The 26,133-nt window shown below is 39.8% G+C and overlaps 1 protein-coding gene and 1 long non-coding RNA gene across 2 annotated transcripts in view; one reads left to right on the forward strand and one right to left on the reverse strand.

Moving 5' to 3' along the window:
- The window catches only part of ST6GALNAC5 (ST6 N-acetylgalactosaminide alpha-2,6-sialyltransferase 5), a 72,071-nt gene that overhangs the window by 2,134 nt on the left and 43,804 nt on the right, over positions 1-26,133 (reverse strand). The window contains exons 2-3 of the mRNA XM_033151788.1: positions 12,130-12,539; positions 5,052-5,159 (exon numbers count right to left, since the gene is read on the reverse strand). Coding sequence (XP_033007679.1) covers positions 5,052-5,159; positions 12,130-12,539 — 518 coding nt within the window. The remainder of the gene's footprint in view (positions 1-5,051; positions 5,160-12,129; positions 12,540-26,133) is intronic.
- Positions 697-7,921, forward strand: LOC117048227. The gene is made up of 4 exons (XR_004426817.1): positions 697-767; positions 3,272-3,337; positions 4,385-4,521; positions 7,371-7,921. It is a non-coding gene; the product is annotated as an uncharacterized LOC117048227 (long non-coding RNA).

Consider the following 26,133-nt stretch of genomic DNA (forward strand, 5'->3'; position numbering starts at 1 on the left):
CTTCCTTTCAATATCCCCTTCTCTCCCCTAGGCAATTCGGCTCCAGGAACCATGCATTGACTCCATAAGACGCACAGACATTCCCTCTTACTTTTTAGGAGGAAGTGCGTCTTATGGAGCGAAAAATACGATAGTATTTTAAGCAGTGCTTAAATCATTTTCCTGAATCTTACTAAATCATTGCTACTCTAAAAGAAGGCAGCTGAGTGTGCTGGGAGAATTTGCCACATTATTACATTGAGCATGTGAAAGCTTGATGCTTGAAATAGGTATATGTTTAGCTTAGATTTTGAGAAAGAACCTGCAGAGGCATTCAGAGGAACAGGCTGCCAAATGGCAAGCCGACTCCAGCCCTTTGATTCTGCAATTCAAACGCATTAAAATCCTTCCAGCATGGCACATAGGATAAAAGCACATTTCACTGTAGCCCTAGCTGTGGGATGTCAATAGCCATTGTCATGTGATTTTTAATGGGAATGGAAGTTGTTTACAAAGAAAATTTAATTTAGCGGTAGTCATTTTTAATATTTTTGTATGTGAACATTAAAGCATCTAACTACTGTCCTAGGAAAGAAAAAGAAACATCACCCCCATCCCATGCTATTCTGCAGGGTGTGTCTAATTTAGGGCACAGCATTTAGAAGATCTGCCCAAATAATTTTAGCCATGAATTGGTTCAAATGCATTTCCTCTCTGTGTCAGCTGTAGGTTCTTGGAAGAAAATTGCCTGCATTTAATTGCAGCACCATTTCAGCAAAGAAGAAATAGTGAGTGACCTGTACTTGTTTGCTTTTCTCTCTGTGTTTTCAGGTCTGTAACTTTAGTTGTGTCCAATTTAAGCAAACGAAAACAAGACAAGACAAAACAAAAACCAGTCTGGCAGCATAAAATGATTCTGGCCTGCTTTCCCTTTACAACGCTTCCTAAAATTGAATTAGTCGTCTTTTTAACATACAAGTGCACAGAATCTTTGGGAAGTTAGACTTCAGCATTTGGGGTGTTATGTTTTAAGCTATGTTGTCAATGCAATACTGGAGGTGCTATTTGTAATTTTTGCTACAAGCATACAAATTATGTATTGGATGATAAATCTGGCAATAAAAAGGTGACACTTTACCTGAGCAAAAGTACTGCATTACAACAGTTCTGTTCTATTGGGGAAAATGTGACTTTCCACACCTCCTTCCTTACAAAAATCCTCTAAATCAGGATGAGTTACTAAACACCTTGCAATTATTAAAATAAGGGAGGGTGTTAAACCCAGATGTGAAGCTTTGTAGAAAGTTGTGGGCCATTGTTTGTGGATGTGTGTCCAGATTGGAAGGACTGCATGTTTGTGGAAATTTTGCAAGTGTTTTATTGGTTTGTTTTGAGAAGCTAGGGAAATGACTGATTCTGCAATAAGAAACTGAGGACTGGTAATGTCTTAAACTTCTGTTTTGTGTCTTTTTTCCAAGTGAGAAAAGATCCTTCGATTCACCATTTGGGTACCACAGATGCATCTTGTGGCTGTTGCATGCTAGGCAGTGGGAAGGATGCATATTTTTTTCAGGATTCTGTCAGGACTGGTCCATGTATTTGGAATGTTCTCTGTGTGGTGCATGCCAACCACCCACAGGAATACATTTGCACAGAGAACATAGGAAGAAGCCTTCTATAGAGTCAGATCATACGCTCATTTAGTTTGCTATTGACTGGCAGTGGGGCTCCTAGTTTTTTAACAGGAGCCTTTCTCAGATCTGCCTGGAAATGGTGAGAATTGAATCTGGGGCCTTATGCATGCAAATTGTGTGCTCCACCACTGAAAATGTTACATGACTCCGCCTCCTGGAAGCTTTTTCTGTAATCAGGGCACTACATTTTTCAGCCATCTTGGTCATGGTAGTTGCTTCCTGGAGGCCAGAGTTGCATGTCAGCTTCTACACAGATGCATGCTGGGTTCTCAGAGGCACCACATCCCTTGCTGGGACATGCCACAAGGAGAAAAAACTTAAAATATATTAGCCAGTTACACATGCCCCGGATTTGGAGCGGGTAACAGCTAATAACTGTGGGAGGCAGTAGGCCAGTTGCAGAGCAGCATAAGTTTAGGAGGATGTTGTGGTGCTCAGGTTGTGCTTTTGAGCTTCCCATAGGCATCTATGTAGCTGGACTATATGAGCTGCTGGCCTGATCTTGCAGGGCTCCTCTTTGTGTTCCTGTGCATTGCCATCTATTGTAGGTTTCAAGGCAAGTGGGAGTGTAGCAGTTAAAAATATCTACAGTTGGACTCTTTTTTGCACCGTAACATGCAGCAGTACTGAACACATAAAAAAGGAATTCAGTTAACAGCATGTGCAAAATAGACACAAAAGGCAATATTTATAAAGCTATACTGCTTTGATCTGTTATTACATAACACTTTAACTGTGCAAAGCAGTTCCTCGTTTTGTTACTCGGCCACTCTCAGTATCATGTATATTCTTAACATTGCTGCTTTCCATTTAGATTAGTGTTTTTAATTTATTCTGTCTAGCTTTCCATTACACAACAGTGGCATTAGTTTTATACAAATATAAAATGCTCATATAGTCAGAAAAGCAATTTTTAATAACTTACACAACTCCACTGGAAAAATGTATGACTAGAACTTTATCTACAAAAGCCATACTTGGCAGTGAAAATCAGCATATATGCATTAACATGGCAAAAATAGGTTGTGAGATTCTGGATTAAATTAACGTAAGATTTTCATTTTAGTTTACACAACAAAAAATTCAGTATATTAAAAGGTAAAATAATAATGCCCTAGTTTGATGCCCTAAATGTGGATATAGATGTTCTGATCCAGAAGGCTTGAACTGTAATTCGAGGACCTATGTCTTTATGTTATTGTGTATATTTTCTTTGTTTGTTTGTATTTTCTTTTATAGTTTTCTAAGTGTGGTGTGTATGTGTGTGTGCAATTCATTTCTAGCAAGATGATGTGCAGTGCTGTGTCACATGAATGGCACTATTTGCCCTGCCAACTCTGCTATTACTAATAACCTATTCAAGAGGGCTACTGGAATTGCTGTCACCCATCCGGTAATCTGCAACCAGATCCTATAAGGAAGGGCAGAAGTGGGTTTTAAGAAATACAAAAACACCACTTCTTTGTCCTCTCTATCCTGGCATTTGGATCACTGCACTGGTGGGAACAGAGCAATGAGGTCACATCACGTATTGTGTTATACTGCACGTTATAAGGAAAAAACCACTGAGTGAATTTTGTGCTTCTTGTAATTTCTAGCTCAACTAAGAAATTCCATGTGGGATGATGGAAGTAGCATGTGGATATCCTACAACAAAGGCATAAGTAAGTGATCTAGATAAACAGAAACAACTTTCACTATTTTATGCTTCTACAGCACTAGTTAGTGGACATGGCCCTACTGGGAGATCTCGTCTGTACCACGGATCCACCCTCATCCATCTGAAAATACAGAGCATTATGTAGACTGGGATCTCTCATGTCTCTTGGGCCAGATGATTATTACTCCAGTCCCAAACACCTTCAAATGAGTTTGGAGAACTTTTAATGATTTTTTCTCTCCAGTGTGAATAACCCAGATTAAGAATGATGTGCTAACTCCCACACTTTGCAATTAAATTTTCATGCTAGCAAATGAAATGCATGAGCAATTTATATGAGGAAGTTGATAGTCATCCTCATTTATTAATATATTATAGCAGATGCTGTTTTACTACTCTGTGATACTGGACATTAATCAGTGCATTGTCAGAGTTAACATGCTTATTAATATCACAGCTGGGAGACGTTTATAAGGGGCTGTTTGTAAAAGGCACTCTAGTTCCCTAAAATGGCATCATGCTATAGCCGGATCTTCCATCAGTAGCGCGCAGAAATATAGTAATGTTTACAGCAGCAGTGATGGGGAGAAGAAAAGGCAACTCAAGTGTCTCTTCCATTCAGCTGTCAGAACTTGCACAATGTTATGCACTACTTTCTGGGAGGAAGCAATCATGTTGCCTTAGTGGAGAAAATAAACCCTGAATCTTTAGGATTAACACACAAGTATACATTTACAGTACAGACAAGCATACTAATAAAAGATTTAGGATTTTATTTGTCTTGGCCTCTCCCAACCCGACAGCTTTTCATTTAAGAGGTCAGATAGATAGAGAGGCATTCTCAGTGACTCAGGCCTCTAGAAGACAGTTCCAAAGCTGAGTATTACCAAAACTTTGAGAAGCACCTTAAGATACATTTATTTAATCTGTCCCTGGCAATCAAGGTTAAGTCAGTGGAGAATGACAATGATAATGTCGCCTTTGGGGTGACAGGGAATAGAAGTAAATGAAATCTTTTAACTTTTATTTTAACATAATTCCTACCCAACAGAGCATCCTGAATGTTGATTATACAGCAAGATTTGCTACGGCTCAGCTCACACCAAATTCCTTCCTGCATTTGGCAGATATGAGACAGAAGCCACACCTCTTCCACTCACAGAGGTTTAAGGATGGAAATTGTGTGAGGTAGATTTCTCAAAATTGCTCTCTGCATGAATCAGTCTTCCCGACCCCTGAATTGTTCCCTGGACACATGAAGTATCTAAAGGGCACAGCAATCCAAGTGAAGAGGTCATACACAACTGACACCCCACTTTTTGTAAACGTGTGTGCATACACACACACTCTCTTCACTAAGAAAAAATTGTTTGCAAAATCTTTTAAATTAATATTTCCCAGTGCTTTCCTCCTCTCCCCCCCCACCCCAAGATTAATTTCATGCCAGTTACAGCATTACTTTTAGCTGATAAATATTCAGAGCCTAAAAGAAACTAACAAGATGTGGATTAATTCTCTCTCACAGTACAAACAAAAACTTAATATTTTATGCTGTGTAATTAAATGCTATTTGTTGTTTTCAGAACCCAATCATGGGACTGCTAATTAACGGCCTCAGGAAAACCATACACGTTGTATGGATAGTATAAAATAGATTCATATATTTATCCACAACACTGAATTTTGCAAGCTAATCATAAATCCAAATTAAAATTTACCTGCAGAAATCTGGTGACACCATGCCATAGACATCTATCCTGTCACATAGTTCTAATGCGATGCTCATTGTAAACCACCCAGTGCTCAACCAAGTGTTTGACTTCTTCCTGAAAGCAAAAACAATAAAGTTCCTAGGTTGACAAATAACACTTGTGACAGATATCGCCAATACAGCAGGTTTTTAAAGTTATATATTAAAAAGTTATAAACATTGGGCAGCCAACATTCTTTATGTATACTCCCCCACCATGCAATAAACTTAAGTCCTGGTTGTGAACAACTGTATTTGGTAATTGCATTTTTCATGTTAATACTGCAAACAGAAGTATTATTTACCTTAGCATTTTGTTGAATAATAGTCACCTTAAAACCCTGTATTTGCATTATGCCTGCTGATTAAAAGGAAGGAAAAAAATCATCATAACTTCATCTAGTTAATCTAATAATTACTGGATGCACATACACATTTCAAATCAGGGTGCAATATATGGATCCTGCAACATAATCCCCTTGCACAGCAGCGATGTTTCAAGGTAACTTGAGGCATTATGCTAAAGTAACATAATAAACAATTCTGCTACTGTGCAATGATGTTATTCACCATGCTAAGATGCTACTAATGAAGCAACTATGTGGACAATGTTGCAACTGATACTTAAAATTGACAGCAGCAAATTGTACTAGAAAAGATAAGGAGCCCTACTCTACTTGACTAGCACAGGATGTCATTGTAGCAATATGGATACATACTACACTTTGAGCTGTACTGATCTTATGGCTCAGGATATTAGGAAAGCATCTTCCATGATGAACTCCATTTGTAACAGGGTCTTGAGAAAGTGTCCCACCTGTGTCAGACTCCCTAGTCACCTTATGAGCAGCAAACATTTTCTTGGCTCTTGAACTGTGATTGCAATATGTTTGACAACCAGTTCCACATAAACCTTATCAAAGCAAAAATGGTGGAAAAGAGCAACCTTGCGTATGACAAATGCAAATCTTTGTTGTATTTGATGGTTTCTCCTCCCCTGTGATAAGTGCAGATACTCCCTAATTTGTTATTCCCATCAACTCTCAAGTGTATGTGTTTAAGACTGTGATGGTAAAACCAAATTTTAGCCCAAAACGTTTAAGCATTCTGAGCATACTTAATCCACGATGTTAGGGTTTTGTTTTCACGGCTACCAAATATCCTGCAGTTCTCACCAGGAAATCTTAGTGCCTTTGCTTTCAGAATACTGAATCAGGCGTGCTGTAATAACCTATCAAGATCAAGCTTTCACACTTTCTCTCAAAAAGGATACACTTAGTCATAAGATTCTTCCCAGAACTAATAGCATATTAATTGAATGACTAATTTCCTAGCTTACAGAGCATCTACAAACTGTGAGGATTTTAAACTAGTGATTGAAGTTCTCAAGGGGTAGTCACATGTGCCAAATTTTCTTACTGAAAAGAGTCCAAGGACCAATGTAAATGATTAGTACTACTTCAAATGTAAGAATGAGTAAGAAATCAGTATTATATCTGGAACTCTTTGTATCCATGTGAGAACACGATAGGGATGCAACTCCTTGGACTCCTGAGTTGTCTTGGATCTAGTTATCATTGAAGTGCTAAGCTTGTGACTCAGATGTACTACCTTGGAGTGCAGGCGGGGGGGGGGAGAAAGAGCAATCATGTTAGTCCCTATCTGCAATCTAACTTGGTATATCCCAGACATAGAGGCTTGCTTCCTCAGACAGAAGTAGGCCTAGGTTAGTAGTCTGTCTGTCTCACAGGCATCATTTATATTCCCTGCTCCTGAAATGGAGCATGCAGTGATTTTCATCATAAAATCCTGCATATGGAAAACTGACCAGGAAGAAAGCTAAGGGAAGTGCTCCATAAGAAAACAACTCTTCATCAACCTTTTAAGCTAGTTAGAAGCAGCACTTACTTGAAAAGGTGGGTATCAATGAGCTATTCTTTATTATTATTATTATTATTAAGCAGAAGAGCTAAAGAACTACTGTTAAACAAGTGTTTTTAGTCAACAAAGACAGCTGAGAATAACTATTTTCCAGCTTAGCATCACTATATAATGGGTTAAGTTATAGACATTGTAGATATTCCTCTAGAATGATGTATGTACGATTGGGCCAACATACCTCCATTACTGAAAAGCAAGGTTTCATTTGTCATCTGTTGACTATTTGTTTAACCCCTGATACTGACAAGCCTAAACCTGTTTTGACAAATTCCCTATAGCATGCAACCAACCAACCAACCAACCAAACAAACAAACAAACTGGATTGTATCTTCTTATCACTTTCAGAGCCAAGACTCCTCCAAAAAGGACTCCATCAACATGAACATAGCAAACACTGCTGCCACTCCAAACCTACCCGGTGCCTTACATAACACTGCTGGTCACACCACTGGGCCCATCTAGAAGAGTATTGTCTACCCTGACTGTCAGTGTTTCTCCAGGGCTTCAACAAAAGTTATTTCCACACCTACCTGGAGATGCCAGGAATTAAACCACCTGGACCTTTATTTTGTGCTACACAAAGGAATGTGAATCTCTTACCTGCTATCTCAGGTGACCTCATGCATCTGTTCCCCACATATTTCTAGTTAACACAGAAACACCTTATTAAACTATAGGTGGGAAAGTCAAAACAGTAGACTCTTCTTCAACAAGGAAAATGTGTTAAATAGATAGATAAGGATCTGAACAAGACCTTTAAATGTGTGAAGGTCTATAGACTTCATGTACACTGGTAGGCGTTGCACATTTGCAAAGATTTACACCACCCTGCCCCCTCACTTCAAAGAAAAAATTGTTAGTTCGGGTAACATACTGTAGGTGAAGGTGATGTTCTAGATTAAAGGTAAAGGGACCCCTGACCATTAAGTCCAGTCGCATACGACTCTGGGGTTGCGGTGCTCATCTCGCTTTACTGGCCAAGGGAGCCAGCGTTTGTCTGCAGACAGCTTCTGGGTCATGTGGGCATCATGACTAAACTGCTTTTGGCGAACCAGAGCAGTGCACGAAAACGCTGTTTACCTTCCCACCAGAGCGGTACCTATTTATCTACTTGCACTTTGACGTGCTTTCAAACTGCTAGGTTGGCAGGAGCAGGAACCAAGCAACGGGAGTTCACCCCACCGTGGGGATTCGAACCGCCGGCCTTCTGATCAGCAAGCCCTAGGCTCTGTGGTTTAGACCACAGCGCCACCCGCGTCCCATACCACCCACGTGATCTAGATTAATTCAACCAAAAACCAGAACCATGACCCACAACAACACTTCTTAAATGTATATTGGCCTGGATTCAGAAAAGTGATGTTCAAATATTCTTCTGCGTGTGGCTTATCCATGCTACATTATGGCAATTATTTACAAAGGGGTATGCAGAGCAGAGTGGAAAACAACAGCAGCATATCTGAGTAGAATAACTGTCTTATTATTCTGCTTGTTACTTATGGCATAATTTATAATTTCACTAGCTAGAAAAAAGCAGTATTAGCTACTGTGGGCTCTTACAAAAGGAAGGGCAGGTGATGATTATTAATAAATCTTAATGGAAAATAATGGGTGAAAAGTCCAACAAGATAAAGAATGTAAATCTGGAAGGACTGGTTTTAAAATTGGTTTTATAGCATAAAAAGCAAAGTAAAGGTTACACTGCTTTGTGTTTCTTTCTGAAAACTGAAAAAGGGGTTCTTACAAAAGACTGTCTCCTGCTTTTACACCTACAATGTTGTAAAAAAGAAAATGAAGACATGACATGTGCTTATTAGAGGAAATCATATACTCTTTTATGTGATGAAGTAACACACTGTCCTGATAATTCTGTGGAGCATACTAAATTACAATTAAAGGCCTTTCTGCTCTATCAAAATCTCATTTATAATCTCTATGGAAATGCTCTTCCTGCAGTTATTTCATTTATGCTTCTTTTATCTAATTACTGTAATATTGGTTCTGAATCATATTTTCTTAATGGACTTTTATTCAATTATAAACTTATTCTCAAGTACAGTTACTTCGTAATAGAAAAGTATATTGTTCTTCAGCCTGTCATTTGCTGTCCCATTTAATGGCTGTTATTTTCTAAATGTTTTTAACGGCATAATGCATCAGTCTTTTCAATCACAGTTATAAAGATGATTATAGAAACTGAGGTGTCAGCTATTGTACCTATGCAGTCTGATATTTACAATTCATTGTGGCAACTTGGTGCTTGTTAAAACCTTTCCAAAATGAACCTATATTAATTAGGGTGGTATGTCACTCACAATAGCTTTTCTTCTCCCAATTTCCTTTTAACTCAACCTTTCTTTATTAGGCAGTAATTCTAGAGCCCTAGTTTCAGTATAGTTAAGTGTTTTTTTTGTCATGTGTATGTCAACTCCAGCTCAAATTCAGACTTTCTTAGTTGAAGGAACACATTTTGGATACTTTTACATCTAGGTTCAGGCCTGGTTTGGGGACTGAAATAGACTTGGTGTTTACTTATGCCAGGAGCTGTACAAGGGGATTGCATCCCTATTGGTTCTGCTGGACCACTTGGTAGCATTCAACATTTAGTTGTTCACAGTATACTAGTATGGGAATATAGAGCACTGGTCCTAAATGGTTAGAATTTTCCAGAACATGGTGCTGGAAGAGTACTGCTTTAGCCCCTTTTCCTGTGAGGTCCTTTGGGGCTCAGTTTTACCCCTTGCACTTTAAAATTCCTGTGAAGCCCCTAGCTGGGGTCATTTGGGGTTGCGTGCCATTAATACGCTAGTGTGTTGCCCTGCTTTATCTCTCGTTTTCAACTGAAACCAAGGGAGCTTAGGCAGCCATTGCCTGAACACAAGATAGACTGGATATATACTAAAAGCTGAGGCTCAATCCAGGTAAGACAGAGGTACTAATGGTCAGGAAGCTGATCCAAGATTGGAAATAAAACTTTCTGTGCAGCATGTTTTAGGCCGATTTTGAATATGCTAGTTTGCTCTGAAATGGGATTTTTGGGTACAATATTGAAGGTCAAACATTAACAGAGCCTTTATGCCAACTAAGTTTGCCTCCTGGACAACACTTAGACAGGAATAACCAGCTGCACAGATATAAGATGGGGGGCACCTGGTTTGCCAGTAGAAAATGTGAAAAGGATCAGGTAGACCACAAGCTTAAGATAAGTCAAGAGTGTGATGCAGCTGCAGCAGCAGCAGGAAAAAAGCTAATGCTGTTCTAGGCAGCATCAACAGAAGTATAGTGGAAGTAATAGTCATGGGAAGTAATAGACCTGCCTTGGTCAGAACACATCTGAAAATTGTGTTCAGTTCTGAGCACCACAATTTAAGGAGGCTATTGACAAGCTGGAGCGTGTGCAGAAGAGGGTGACCCAAAGGTCTGGAAGCCAAGCCTTTTGAGGAATAAGTTGAGGGAGTTGGGTATGTGGAGACAGAGAGGAGATAGGATAGCCATCTTCAAATATCTAAAGGACGGTTGCATGGAAGATGGAGGAAGGTTGTTTTCTCCTGCTCCAGAGGCCAGTGGCTTCAAGTTACAAGAAAACAGATTCTAACTAAACATCAAAAAGAACTTTCTGGCAGTAACAGCTGTTTGACAGAAGAACTGACTGTCCTTCCTTTGAGGTTTTTAAGCTGAGGTTGGGTGGCCATCTGTCATGTACGATTCAAATTGAGATTCCTGCATTGCAGGGGGTGGACTAGATGGGCCTTGGAGTCCCTACCTACTCTACAAATCTGTGATTCTATTATATAATGCAATATCCAATAAGTGTTGGGAGAGAGAGTCTAGAGTTTCACTGTTGCTAACTTACTCCTAGACACATTTTCCCAGGTAGTCTCTTTGTTTCCGCAGATCTAACTTAACGGTGCTTACTAGCATACCCTACTTTGTGATCTACAAAATTCAGACGCTCCCAAGGTGATTCACACTTTAAAAAAATATTAAAAACAATTTAAAGCATAAGGTATAAAGTAATTAAACCATCCAACATAATACCAGAGATTCAGAGCAACAACATTTAAATGATAGGCCAACAACCTCATTCACATAAAAGCTTCTCAGAACAGCAAAACTTGAAGGTCCAGGATTTTCAAAAGGATAGGACGGTGTGTTCACTTTTAAAATGAAGAACTTTTCCAAGTATATAGCAGCTTGGGATATGAAATACATATTTTCCCTTAGCAGTGTGCCTCAAAAGACATTCATTGCAGATAATGGTACTTCGAAATGGAAAGTGCAGATAACTTTATTAGATAGATTTACTTCTTTCTAAAGTGAACTCTTAATTTATATATAAATGCATTAAGTGGTGCTTATGCTGTCATTATGTTTTTACTATGTAATGAGTAAATAATAAAAATAAATGCATCTATTGGAGGGGTGATATCATTTCCATCCCTATCTAGAGAAACATATCAGACACCTATTTTTTTAAAAAAATGATTTGAAGATCTGTTTGCATGCCATAAATAGGCTCATAAAGAGCTAAGTATCATAATAACTTGCCCTTTCAAAGATGGAAGTATAAGAAGGCACACTTTAGAGGCACCTAATGTATGAATAATGTGTATTTGTTTTACAAGAAGCTTTACAGCTGCAATGTTCCAAGAATGCTTATATTCAATAAGTAGCCATTATAATTCACAGAATGGCAGCATGGGCTCCATAAAGCAAAACCCATCAATTCTGATTTTTCAAAACCAGTAAAAATCTGGTTTCAGGTATATTACCTAAAGTGAGATTTAAATTCAGCATCAATGTTCTTTCTGTGCTACTCTGCAATTCTGTTTGTTGACAGTATTTGGCACACACTGGTTTTTAGTATTAAAAACTGATGGGCAAATAAATTATTTGATTGCATGTGTGTTGCTTATGCTGCAAAAGCCAAGCATTATTATTTGATGCATAAAATGAAATAATGCAACAGGTTATTGGAAGCTAAGGGAAGGCAAGCACATTCTGTAGTGTGATCCCATTGATGAACTTATGATCAACAGACGTGACATTCTACTAAAACAATGGCAGTGGCTCTCTAATATATTCTCATGCAGTTGCTTCTTACCTGTCTTTTCCAGTTTCCCGCTTGAAGAGATCATCAATTTGAAGCATCTTGTGCCGGGATATCATGTATACTTTTAACTGAGGTAGTATCTGATTCATCAGTTGCAGATTGTTATAAATTAATCCTTTTCCATCTCTCCTCATGTTGCTGCCTGGACCCCAGAAGATAAATACAGTCCCTTGGCTCATATTTAACAGTTCATGGCGATTTCGCAAAATTCTCTGCATACTGGAGTGAGCTATGACTCGCAGACTTGTCTTGTTTCCAACATCTTTTACAAATCCCCGTGTGGGCGCATCGTTCATTCGTATTACACACTCTGTCTGGTCAATCTTCTTCCCTTGTTGGCTTCGCAAGAGGTGTCCGGAGCTTGTTACTAGGGCACAGCTTGCACAGTGCATTTTCAAAGGCTGCGGGGAAAGAAATGTCTCAGTACAGTACAATATACACCCAAATCCTCTGAGAGGTAAAGAAAATGAAAGGAAGCTTGAGAAGGAGAAACGACTGAATACAAATGGTAGGCTTCCAATATCATTATGCAGAATGAGCCCTTCTCCTCTTCTTGAGTAGTCACATAGCTTGTCAGATATACCTTTATTATATTGCTATCCTTACTGTTTGTTTTGAAGTTGTTTTCTGGGGGTTTATAAGACATCATTGTTCTGTCACTAATCCAGTTTATTTCCCTCACCATACCAGTTTTTCTCCTACAGACACACACACACACACACACACACACAAAAAACACCCTGACATTTTGAAAAATCCAGGGTAGTCAAACATGGGCATGGGTGATTTTATGTGCAATGTTCCACATTTAGTAGTGCAGCATTCGGGGTCTGTGATTGATGATATTTTCTGCAGGTTCAAGTTGGAGCATCTCCCCCCTCCTCCCCAGTCATCTTGTTTGACAGGAGACCTTCCACTTGTCAGTATAATAGTGGATATTGAGGTAGAAGCCTTAGTTTCCAGCTAATCCTTGCCTAATCATCATGCCCATAATGACAACCAGCACCTCCAGTTAAAATTTGAGAAGAATAACCAGTTTGTCCAATGTTCAGTATGGTGAACACAATAATTTCCTACTGTCTGATCTGGAGAATGTAGTCGGAAAATGCACTTCAGGAACAAAAAAATCAGAAAACGGGTGTAAATTTCAGTATTTTAAAAAAGGTGCAAAGCCACTTCCCTACTGAGCAGATAATCGGTAATCGTCTTAAATTACACAGTGCAAGTTAAGATTAAACCTTAGGACTCAACTCACTATGAAGGAACATTTTAGTAATTGTAGAACTTCCTTCTTGGATTTTTTTCCAGAAAAAAGGAGGAAGGATCTATTAGCAATGGCTGACCTAAAAGGGGAGCATTCTTCACATACAAAAACAGCGCCTATATCTTTCAGCAGTATTTCAGGCAACTTAGTGCATTGCCCTTACTCTGAGCTAGCTTTGTTTGCCCCCTCTGTGATGCTGTAATACAGGCTATGTATCATTGCAGTTTCATCACATTCCCTGTGATCCTGAACTTAAAAATAAAGGGTTGGGATTCACCTAAGGAGCCCCATCAGCAAAAGCAAAGTCCACACAAGGACTTCTGCTTGTGCAACGGGGCTTCCCTCCTACGCAACTAGCTCAGAGGGGGTGTCTGTCAAGAGAGCTGGACCATTTCATTTGGCAAGCTGAAATGCTTGTGCTGATTGAATGTTTGACATAGAACATTGAATTCCTCCCTTAGAAACAAAGAGAGCAAATAAGGTGTGGGGGGGGGGGAGAGAGAGTGTGTGTGTTTAAGGAAATACATAACATGTGAAAGCACAGCCCTGGGTATGACATATTGTGACTCAAGTCAGGAGCTAGGTGATTCATTAGACAGTTTTTCTGTATATAACTGCATCTGGAAGCTGGTATACAGAAATGGAACGCATTCACATATTTTCTTCCAATGTTAAATGAGTTCCCAAAGCTCTGAAGTATCGGTTAGTCTCATCTACAGCAGCAGGGACAGAAGAAATGTCAAAAAACATATAAAGTATTCTGAGTTATTATGTCCAATTGCCTTCGAGTAAGTGGTGCCAATAAAATAGCAATAACTTGTCAACTGTGATGTTACATTTTACTGCAGGACATGAGAATATGTAGCAAGTATTTAATCCTTCAGGGAAGAGTAGTCCTTGCACTGTAGTTAAGAATGCCACTGTGTTTCTAATACTGTCCTAGATTTAGCTCTGTTTTTTATTGTACCACCTGGCTATTTTGGTGGGCTAGATCATGGATAATTGTACAATTTTAGATAAAATTTCCCTTTTCTAAATTAGGAGTATTAAAATAAACCCATTATCTATACATCCAATGGGACAGTTTGTTTTCTGTATCAGTTGATTAGGGTCAGATTCAACCGCTTTTATAGCTAAAATACTATACACACTTACCTAGGAGTAAGCTTCACTAAACTCATTAGCACTTACCTTTGGATACACATGCATATAATTTTACTGTAACTTCTAATGATTTCAATGAGAGATATTTAAACACATGCTTAAACCTCTGCCATTTTATTCATAGAGGCTTAAAAGCTTAACTTTTGATTCGGATGTGGGTTAAACCACAGAGCCTAGGACTTGCTGATCAGAAGGTCGGCGGTTTGAATCCCCACAACGGGGTGAGCTCCCGTTGCTCGGTCCCTGCTCCTGCCAACTCAGCAGTTCGAAAGCACATCAAAGTGCAAGTAGATAAATAGGTACCACTCCGGCAGGAAGGTAAACGCTGTTTCCGTGCACTGCTCTGGTTCTCCAGAAGCGGCTTAGTCATGCTGGCCACATGACCCGGAAGCTGTATGCCGGCTCCCTCGGCCAGTAAAGCGAGATGAGCGCCGCAACCCCAGAGTTGTCCGCAACTGGACCTAACAGTCAGGGGTCCCTTTACGTTTACCCCATTACATTTGGTTTTCTTGGAAGTGTGTATGCAGTTTTAACCAAGCCTCTTCAAAGCCAACTTAGACTGCCACCCAAAAAATTGAGTTCTTACCAAATGGTAAGTAGAATTTGAGTTCTTACCAAATGGACTTCTGCAGCTTTCCTAAAAGAGGCATTTCATATAATCACAGAGTTGGAAGGGGCCACAAGGATAATCTAGTCCAACCCCTTCAATGCAGGGTTCTTTTGCCCAACATGGGACTTGAATTCACAACCCTGAGATTATGAGTTTTGTGCTCTCTACCAACTGAACTATTTAGCTAGTATTTGATTTAAAGGATATTTATTAAAATGTGCCATTAATAATTCATCAAGATCAAGCCTCCCAATGTGCTTCTACTGGATGTAAAGGTAAATGACAATCCAGTTAAACTAGGCATGCTGAAGTCCAATGAAATCAACAAGCCTCTAGTAAGTATATAACACTGCCTTCTTGGACTGGCCCACATCTTCACACACCCTACAGATCTTACTTATCTTATAATATCTAGACATACTGTTGAACAGAAATAGTATTACTGTTTTTACAAGAAGTCAACACAGCTCAAGGTAGAGGGAAATCTGAGAGAGAGTTTTCTAGTTTGGCAGATGAGAGGTAAGAGACAGAGCCCTTCAAACAAAGTTCTAAAATTAAGGTGAGAAGAGTATCCCCACCGGATCTCCATACTTAATAGGAACAGAGAAGCTGCCTTTTATTGATTGAGTCAGACCACTGGTCTGTCTACACTGAACGGTAGTAATTGGCTTTCTGGGATTTCAAAAAGGGATCTCTCCCATCCATAATCCTCCACCTGGGGTTGAGCCTGGGATTTTCTGCATGCAAAGTAGATACCATACCCACAGAGCTATGGCCCTTCCTCAAAGGCCTAGTTTGTAGTCCAAGCAAGCACCCCTCCTTGACATCTGAAGGGCCACAGTTTTACATAGAGCTCCCAAACAGTTCATCTGGTTGACTAGCCTACAGTTTTGCTTTATGAGCATGTAAATTCATGAGTTCCTAGTGGATATGTAAGGATCTGTTTCTGTTCCAACCCCATGTTTATTGCATGCAACACTACTTCTGTTCCGTCTCCATTCTACAGTTCAGGTTCTGACACGGTTCTCGCTACCCACTGTGGCAGCATTTTATGCAATCAAATGTGTTATCGTTATGTTACTCCCCACCGTTCATTTCAGTGCAAAGAAAGAGCAATACAAACAGGGGAGAGGGAGTCATGTGCATGTACATTTTTGCAGACCAACAGGGAATACTGATCATATTCACTGGATTGAGTTCTACTCTAGACATCAAATGAATAAGGAAACATTGGCAACTTCCGCTCCTGTTTCCTTCAGAATTCTCTGACATCCCTCGTTAACTAGTTGCATGGTTTGTTTTTTTGCTTTCCTGGGGATATGCAGCCAAATGGAAAGCTGCTATTCCATATTAAGCATTAAAAGCTTGGTCTTGGAAGGTACTAAGTACATTCTGTGCCTGACAGAAGGCTCTTACTACCTTATGAAAATTAGCTCTCGTGGTTTCCTGTGGCAGTGAATTATCTATGTGTCATTAGACACACAACTAGTGTGTCTCCATATATTAATCTCACGTGTCCCTTACAGTTCTTGACAGGAAAAGAGCTGAAGTCAGCATGGTGACACATCACTTAGTGTATGAGAGACATATATGTATGAAACTGTTTATAAAATAAATGTTCCATGGTTAAAATTAGCAGGAATCAGTGGCATTGCTTCATTGAGCAGAAACCAAGCCTCATCTCGTCCTGTTTTGGCAAAGCACTTGCTTGTCTTCTAAGTATTTCTTAAAATGCTAAAAATTTTGAAAATGTAAAACACTGCTACCCATATGTGTTCATACATTACAATTCAATAAAGATTACTGCATGAAAACATTCAATGGCTTTTCTGTAACAAAATTTAAAACAAAACTAAAGTCTTTTGGTGGATTAATCCATTTACATGCTGGCAGAATATCTTTATAGTCTCAGCATTCTTAACAGATCCAGATCTGTTCACTCCTAAGGGAGGTATGACAGTGGATTGGAATATTTGTGCCTTTGTGACCTAAGATTCCAGATGAAATGTGCACATCATACCTTTACACACTTACATGCTACTTTGATGGATTGCCTACCAAAAAGTAGAAAAGTAAGCTAACTACTTTATCACAATACTTGAAAAGGCAAGACAAAATGCTGGTCAGGTTAAGGAAAATGTAACTGCTACCAGACTTGACTCAAGTAAGAATAGACACACAATTAGTTGTTGTTTTTTGTCGAAACTAATGCCTACTAAATCTTTGCCTACTCATCAACAATGTATCCATTTTTATATTGAATCAGCCACCCAAGACTCTCTACATTCCAAAAATAAAAAATAGAGCAACGTTTTTGGTAAAAAAAATGCTGATACATTTTAGAAAAACAACAACCATCTGTCTCTCACCTGTATACTCCTGCATAACCTACCCATGGTAATTCATGCTCTGGTCACATCCAGACTCCATTACAGTAACACATTCTGCAAGGAGATTTTAAAGCAACAAATGTAGCTCTCAGAAACTACAAATGACATAGAATGTGGCCATGAGACTCTTGCCTGAAGTGGGCAATAGAGAGAAAATACTGCCAATTCTGAACATTTCCACTGGCTTCCAATTGGTTTCCAGGTCCAACTCAAAGTGCAGGTTTTGACCTGTAAAGTCCCAAACTTTAGGACTTGGCCCAAAAGGTTCTGACCCTCAGAGACCATTCTAGGGATCGGAGCTTTGCAGCAATTAAATTCAATCATTAACCAATGCTCACAATGAGCACCCACAAAGGGCGCACCACAATTTCCCATTCCCATGTTCCAAAGGTGCAGAAGCTTACCTTGAGGCAGGACAAGGCCAGGTAATAGGTACCATGTCTCCCCGAAAAAAAGACATACCCATAAAATAAGCCATAGGAGGATTTCTAAGCATTTGCGTGATATAAGTCATACCCCGAAAATAAGCCATAGTGTGTCTTCTTGAGGAAAAATAAATATAAGACAGTGTCTTATTTTCGGGGAAACATGGTATTCCCCAGAGTAGCTATTCCCATTGAGGACTAAGGCTGGCAATCCAAAATCTTCAGTGGGGAAACTGACACTACAAGTATTTCCATCAGGGGCCCCAGCTCACTCTGATGCTACTTGTGAGCATTCAAGGAGCAATTCTCACTCTTATGAGCACTGCTATGTGAATGTGAATGATAGCCCTATCCTCAACAGCCTGGGTTAAGGGGAACTGCAGTGGTTCATATAAATCAAACAATTGCTTAACTTGATTTCAGGTCCCTTCATTGTTTGAGGCATGATAGGAATTACTTTGGAGAGGTATTTTCTGTGTGTTCTGCCCCTTACGGTTTTCCAGCAGTACTAGGCTCAAAAGTACTAGGCTCTGAATATTCAAAATACAATTTAAAAGGGCAAAGGCTAAAAAAGGGTAGACTATCTTCATTTACACAGTGACTTGTTAGGATTGGGAACATCCGAGGAAGTCATAGCTAAGTCACTCAACTTAGTTCTGTCCAGCCAACTGTTAATTGAAGGAAGATTGTTTTGTGAATAGGCAACATTTCCCAAACTGTGTCTTGTGGGACCTTGAGATTCTGCTAAGCTGCCTAAAGGGTTCCATAAATAATAAAGGTGTAAAGGTGAACAAACACACACAATATGTGATTTCAATTGAACTGCAGCCATGGGTTTTAAATGCACTACTCAAGAAATTGTCCTAGGAATCTCTTCCCCTTCTTTCCTTCTCTAACTGCATTTCCCAAGGGTTAAATCACTAATGGCCAGGAAGCCAGCGTTGCTTGCCTGGCTTCTCAATGCCATTCATCACTGCCAGTTAACAAAAAGGGGAGGAGCGAGGCAGCAGAATAGTTGCTGCTCTGACTGGCTTCCCCTTGCTTGCTTTCCCAATAACCCTTGCACACCCTCCTCTTAAAAAAAAAATTGAAAAAGATTTTGCTGCAAAACTTCCATCCAAGTTTTGTTTAAAGTGAAGTATTCCACCACTGCAAAAAAAGCTTGAATAATACTGTTCTGTTCTATATTGATGGCCTGCTGCCCTATGGTTGTAATTTTTTAAGCTTTATGTAGAGGAAGAATGGTTTTCATACACATTAAAGTGAATTGCATGAAATTCAACAGGAATATGCTCTGCTGCAAAGCTGAAAGTAACAAGCTATTTTAATGCTGAATTAAAATACCAAAATAACTGCCTAGTCCATCTACTAAAGCATCCAAGAGCACAAAACAGCCACAGAACGTAATAAGTTTCCCTCTTGAAGAGTTATACCGGCTGATATCTAGCAAAGGGTGGAAAAACTTCACTCCCAGGCACCAAATGTAACCCTTCAGGACCTGCAGAAAACTTTCCAAGCCACACCCTTCACCTGTGACAATGCCTCTTGCTTGTCTGGATGGAGACAGGATAAGACAGGGAGACGTGTATATGTGTAGAAACCTCTAACTTTTCTGTGGCCAGAATGTAGGCTTCTTTTCAAGAGTAAGAGTCACATCTTTTGCCCCATCCACTTTCGCCCCTTGATCTACCCACCCATGGCAGGTGCCCTTGGAAGCTGGCCCATGAGGATATTTGTTTGTTTTATTACATTTATATACCACCATTCCTCCAAATAATTCAAGGTGTCAACATAGATCTCCTCTTTCCCCATTTTATTCTCACAGCAACCCTTTGAAGTAGTTTAGGCTGAGAGTGAGCTTCATTCAGTGAACTTCATGGCTGAGCGGGGATTCAAACCCTGGTCTCCTGGGTCCTAGTCCAACACACTAACCACTATACCACACAAACTCTTAGAATGGTTTTCCCACCATGATCTAAGCTATCTAGATTTGGATCACTGTGCAAGTAGTACAAAAATACTGATTATTCTCTTACTATCTATTTTGGGAAAGGGGGGGTGGGGATTCTTCTTACCTGATGAAATTTTGATTTGCTCATGGGCAGGAAGGCATTCAGGCCATGGAATTTCTACCCCTGGAATCAACAGGACAGAGCCACTCCTACTTTTAAGGTCTTGCCAATTATACAAGAACGGACTAAGCAATCTTTATCCAATGCAACACGTACTGCAAGAGCAAAGGAACAGAACACTGAGAACTTATCCAAAGTCTCTTCTCCATTCCTAATCTTATTTGGATGGATTAAGGAAGAAAATCCGAATGCAGAGTACTGCCTCACTGTGCACAATATAGCGACACAGAAGATCACAAGGCCTAGACAGGTAAGCGTGTTAGTCCACTGTAGACAAAAGGAGGAGGTTGTTTTTTTAAGCTTTAAAGGAGTTTTAAACCCAGAGCAGATTCATTATGGCACAAGCTTTAACGGAACAGATTCCACTCCACCAGAAACCATAATAAATTTGTTAGCCTTTAACACAGGGGTGAGGAACCCTGATGGGAAAACTGGGGGGCTGGCTAGAGGCAAAAGTGGGCACAACAGTGGATGTGAAACTTTCTTGTACAGCAGGCTACATCACAGCCATGAGGTTTAGAAGGCACACACCTCCATTCTCACAGTTCAAGGAAACATCTGGGGAAGGTATGGAACAGGGCTGGGAAGGGGCTTGGCCTAGGAAAAGTCTCATGGGCAGGCAAAGAGGTCCGGAGAAGCCCCCAGGCCTGAGATTTCCCACCCCTGCTTTAAGACCCCTCTAGCCTCCTTTTTGTTTTGATAAAAAGCTGTACATCCCATAGAGGCACACACTCAATGTCAGATTCCCTCTTTTACACACACACAAATTTATATATATATTGCCTTTGAATTGTGGAAGCTTTAAATATCTATCATCTATCTATCTATCTATCTATCTATCATCTATCTACCTACTTACCTACCTACCTACCTTCAGAACAAGAAGAAGAAAGTCAAATCTGCAGTTTGGTACTGAATAACTTGCCTGGATTCAGCTACAGTGGTACCTCTGGTTATGAACTTAATTTGTTCCGGAGATCCGTTCTTAAGCTGAAATCGTTCTTATCCTCAGGCGCGCTTTCACTAATGGGGCCTCCTCCTGCACATGTGCCTCCAGCACACGATTTATGTTCGCATCCTGGGGCAAAGTTCCCAACTAGGAGCAGCTACTTCTGGGTTAGCGGAGTTCATAACCAGAAGCATTCGTAACCGGAGGTACCACTGTAACAGGTCCTGCTACTGGAAGCCCATACAAGGCATTCTGCTAGTGCAAGGCTTCCCTCCTCCTGCTTTGCATGCTCCTCCCAATTGGCTGGGATGGGTATGTAGGGAAGCCCCCAGAACACCGGGAGGAGGACAGATTGGCCCAACAGTGCAAGCATTTGTTCCATCAAGCAAGCAGAAATGATTGCACTGATGGAACAATCTCCATTGACTCCATCTATTGTCCATTCATAAGACGATAGATATTAAAAGGAAATGCTTTGATGAATTATTAAATGAAAATTTAAGAACTTTCATGGCTTCAATTTATTCTCCATGTGTGACTCTTAAAAGCTTTAAAGTTTTTTTTCAGTATCTGAAAAGGGGGCACTGTCAATTTATATGTACACAATGTTTCTGTATTATTTTCTAACCCATTCTTAATAGATTTGGAGCATTCAGTTTTCCTTTCTGACAGCTGCAGCAGGCTGAGTTTATTTTTTTCTTCTCATTGAGCTAGCTATAATGTCCCCAGTATCTTTCGCCTGAGTGATAACTGTTGATTTATTACAGCTTAACATTGTGTATAGTCAGGTTTTTTTTATTCTTCCATGTCATGCATTGCATTTTCTGACTTTGAATTTTCTGTCTTTTGCCTTCACAACTGTCAAGAGATCTTTTGTCAACTACAATCCTAAACACATAAAAACATAAGAAGAGCCCTTCTGGATCAGATCAGAAGTCCAAACATCCTCTTTCTGATGTGGCACAGTCAGTTTTTCCCAAGAAACCATAAGCAGAGCATGAAGGCAATTAATCTTCCTTGCCCCCTCCAAAAAAATAAATTTGGCATTATGTGGTTTGTTGTTGTTGTTGTTCAGTCGTTCAGTCGTGTCCGACTCTTTGTGACCCCATGGACCAGAGCACACCAGGCACGCCTATCCTTCACTACCTCTCGTAGTTTGGCCGAACTCATGTTAGTAGCTTCGAGAACACTGTCCAACCATCTCATCCTCTGTCGTCCCCTTCTCCTTGTGCCCTCCATCTTTCCCAACATCAGGGTCTTTTCTAGGGAGTCTTCTCTTCTCATGAGGTGGCCAAAGTATGTGGTACATCTCCTTTATTCTGGAACTTCCATATATATATTGTGACTAACAGTAATTCATAAACATATCTTCCACAAACTTTTATGGATTTGTATAATCCACTAACACTGAGTCAGAGAGAAACAGAGGCAGATCCATCACTGAATTAAAGTCCTGCCAGCTTGTGTCAGCCAGGGTGAAATGTGGGGTGTGTTTGTGTCACTGAAAGGTCTGAGAAATAGGCTCCTTGGAGAGTCTGAAAAAGCTACCAGCCCTCCACTTTGAAATGGCCATTCTGCTTGCTACCAAGAGTCACAAAAACACTAGTGGAGAAAGAATATTGTCCCATCTTGCAAGTGGAAATGCCAGTGCTAGCTAATGGAACAATCACCTTGGCGTGACATTGAACTCCACCCATAGTCACTCCGCCCCCCCCCAGCTAAAAATCTGTGAACACATTAATTTATTCTTCTAGAATCTCTAACCTCTTCATCAGCAATTTTTTCCCCTTTCACGATCTCTTACTGGTCAGCCAAAACTGTAGAAATACTAGATAATATCAAAATATAATATTGTGTATCCTGTGGAGAATACCCCTCTGTGGTCAGAATTCATTCAGCATCTCTCATACTTGCGGTCCTGAGATTTCGCAGATTCTGTCTAATACTATTTAATTTGCAAATGTCACATGTGCCATCAAATAGAGTTTAGGAATGGTATTTTTCACAATGCTGCTAATATTTATGTATACATTTTAAACAGCTCTGGCAGCCATGCTTTTAAAATAATGTGTAATTAAGTCCCCACTATTCCTTTGCATTTCTCTTGACTGCACATCAAAAATGCTAATTTCACCATTTCTTCTTTCCTACAGAACACTAATTAACCTGATTACACAAATGGACACTGATTTTGTTATCTAACAATAAATGTGTTGATCGGCTTCTTACTCAACCCAGGAGTGATCACAGTCTTCCATTTTGATATATGGTTGATTCTGCACTTTCTATGAATGCCTTCAGGCTTTGGCGACAGGCTCATTATAATTGCATCTTCTGAAAATTCATTCTACAATCCCAGCCAGTTTGAATTATCTCACTACAAATATTTACTGGTTATAGAACATGACCCTTATGTCAAGGTGATAAAAAATGGTATGCTCCATAAAGCTTTCAATGCAGTGATTTCTTTTTCTTTCTTTCTTTTGTTAAAAAAAAGTATTGTTAAGCAATGAAAAGTCATTTGCTTAGGGAAAGGGTTTTCCGCCACATTAACTCCTTTTCAAGGGTTTGCCTGCTAGTTAAACCTTTCATTAAAATAATTAAAATACAGCTCCTCTCTGGAAATATGCAACTTGGTTCCTGAAAGAGGCTACCTTTTTTAAATAGTCAGAAGAATATCACCAGAAACACACATGAAAACAGCTATTTACCAAGAAGGGAAACAGGACCAGAAAAGAAACAATGGTTCTGATGTGGCTGGGTTTACACATTAAAAATTGTTGGTTCTGAATGCAATTACATACCCTCCAACATTCCTCTGATGAAAATAGGGACGCCCTATTCATACATTAATAGTAATAGTAATAATAATAATAATAATAATAATAATAATAATAATTACTCCATGCCCTCCAACATTTTCTCCAATGAAAATAGGGGCGTCCCAAGGACAAGCAGGACATACTGAAATCAAATGAGAAACTGGGACAGCTTCTGTAAATCTGAGACTGCCCCTGGAAAATAGGGACACTTGGAGGGCCTGAAATTACACATTACCTTTTGCATTCAAATATGCATCCTGCCAGATCAGCTGGATTAGTTGAGAATCTCAGGGTGGATGTGCCTCAGTCACATGAGCAATGTATTCAGAGCCTCTCTTATTGTATCTGGGCATGCACATTCTATAATGGGGAGGAGGAGAAGGAGGAGGCGGAGGAGGAGGAAGAGGAGTGTAGCCTTTCACTCCTGTTAAGGAGTCTCAAAGCGGCTAACTATCTCCTTTTCCTTCCTCCTCCACAACAAACACTCTGTGAGGTGAGTGAGGCTGAGAGACATCAGAGAAGTGTGACTGGTCCAAGGTCACCCAGCAGCTGCATGTGGAGGAGCGGGGAAGCGAACCCGGTTCACCAGATTACGAGTCCACTGCTCTTAACCACTACACCACGCTAGTAAGGCTTGATTTCAGAATTATGACAAAAATATCTGAGTTAAAAAGAGCCACTAATAAAGGCAGTAAGGTGGTGGAGCTAGCTACACTGGAATATCCTTTTGATGCCTTTTAGGGAAAGGCTAGACATGCATCTGGGAAAGGAGAGATTAGGTAATGCGATTCTAAGGCTTAATCAGATGATCCAAGGGGCGGGGTGCCTTCTAACTGTACAAATTTATGATACTAGGATATAAAGAAAGGAGCATCTTGCTTAATCTATAAAATTTAAACTTGAATCAAACGCAAATGAAACAATGCAACTTTTTAGCATAAGAAGCACATCTTTCCAATAAAGTTATGACTGCAATATGCTGGTGCTTCTTTCCCTCCACCCACCAGCCCCTGGCAAAGCCACCTGATGGTAATATAGGGTGCAACCTTGTAAATTGTCAGTAGATATAACGCTAAGATTTAGAGAGTAGTTTCCATCCAGCATCCGATAAATGCATCCCAAGAGGAAGATTAGTATCAATCATGAGCTTATTGGAGAGGGAGATAGGATACAGTGATAACCTGAAGCTATCAACCAAGAGTAATGATCTAAGGAGAAAAAGCAATCAGAGAAGAGAAAAGAATATTCACAATGAGAGAGGAGAGAGAGAGAGAAAACACATCAGGCAGGAATGTACCATGTAGATGAAGCTGAGCCGTTATACAAGAGGGAGAATTGTATGAACTGCATACAGGATTTAAAGAAATAGCTATATCCTAATGTTTTATCATTAAGAGAGTGCAAATAGACATCTATATTATATTAAAAAAACTGCACTACTTTTTCTCTATAGCTCAAATAAATAGCACTGAAATGAAATGATGCCAGCAGAACCCACTTAGCTATGCACAATCTTACAGCCTAATCCTCTCCCTACCCGCTCCCTGAGAAGTGAAAATGTGGGCTGGAGCAATGGAGCTACAAGAAATTTAATTTATCTTTTCTAATTTTTTTAGCCTTTGAATGTGTGCTTCTGTGTCTGTTGTCTTCTTTTCTAATTTCACTGTTCAAAACTCTTCTAAACCTGAAAAGCTACCACCTTCTCCCACCTGAAACTGCCTTGCAATTGGGGTCTCCTTCAAAGATTCTTCTCTATGTGAACCCATTTTCTGAGGTCAGGCCTTTTCCGTGGTGATGCCAAACTTTGTTTGTTTACATTGTCCCTGTATCCAATAAGATTGTAATCAAGAGTAGATCCACAGATATTGGTGGACCTAAATTAGTCACGCCTGTTAATTTCAAAGGCGCTACTGTATGGCCAACACTGGACACAACCTTATGTCCCACTGGGGTAGAATGTATGCTACTTCCACACTATCAATTTTGCTTGTAGCTGTATCATATTGTCCATTCTCAAGACCCTGCATTAAACAGGTGAATTATCTGATACAGTGCGAATCTGTTTGGAATAAGTATAGGCAGAAAACCTGGCTTTAATATCATGTGTTCTTTATTCATCACCCTTTGAAGGAGAATAATAAATCTGTCAAGCGCCTCTAACTAATTGCCAGTAAATCACCAAAAAAGAACACATTCTACAAGCTTATCCAAAAGGCAAAATCTGACATATTCCAAGAGC

The sequence above is a fragment of the Lacerta agilis genome, chromosome 6 (genome assembly GCF_009819535.1).
Source record: "Lacerta agilis isolate rLacAgi1 chromosome 6, rLacAgi1.pri, whole genome shotgun sequence".
NCBI lineage: Eukaryota > Metazoa > Chordata > Lepidosauria > Squamata > Lacertidae > Lacerta > Lacerta agilis.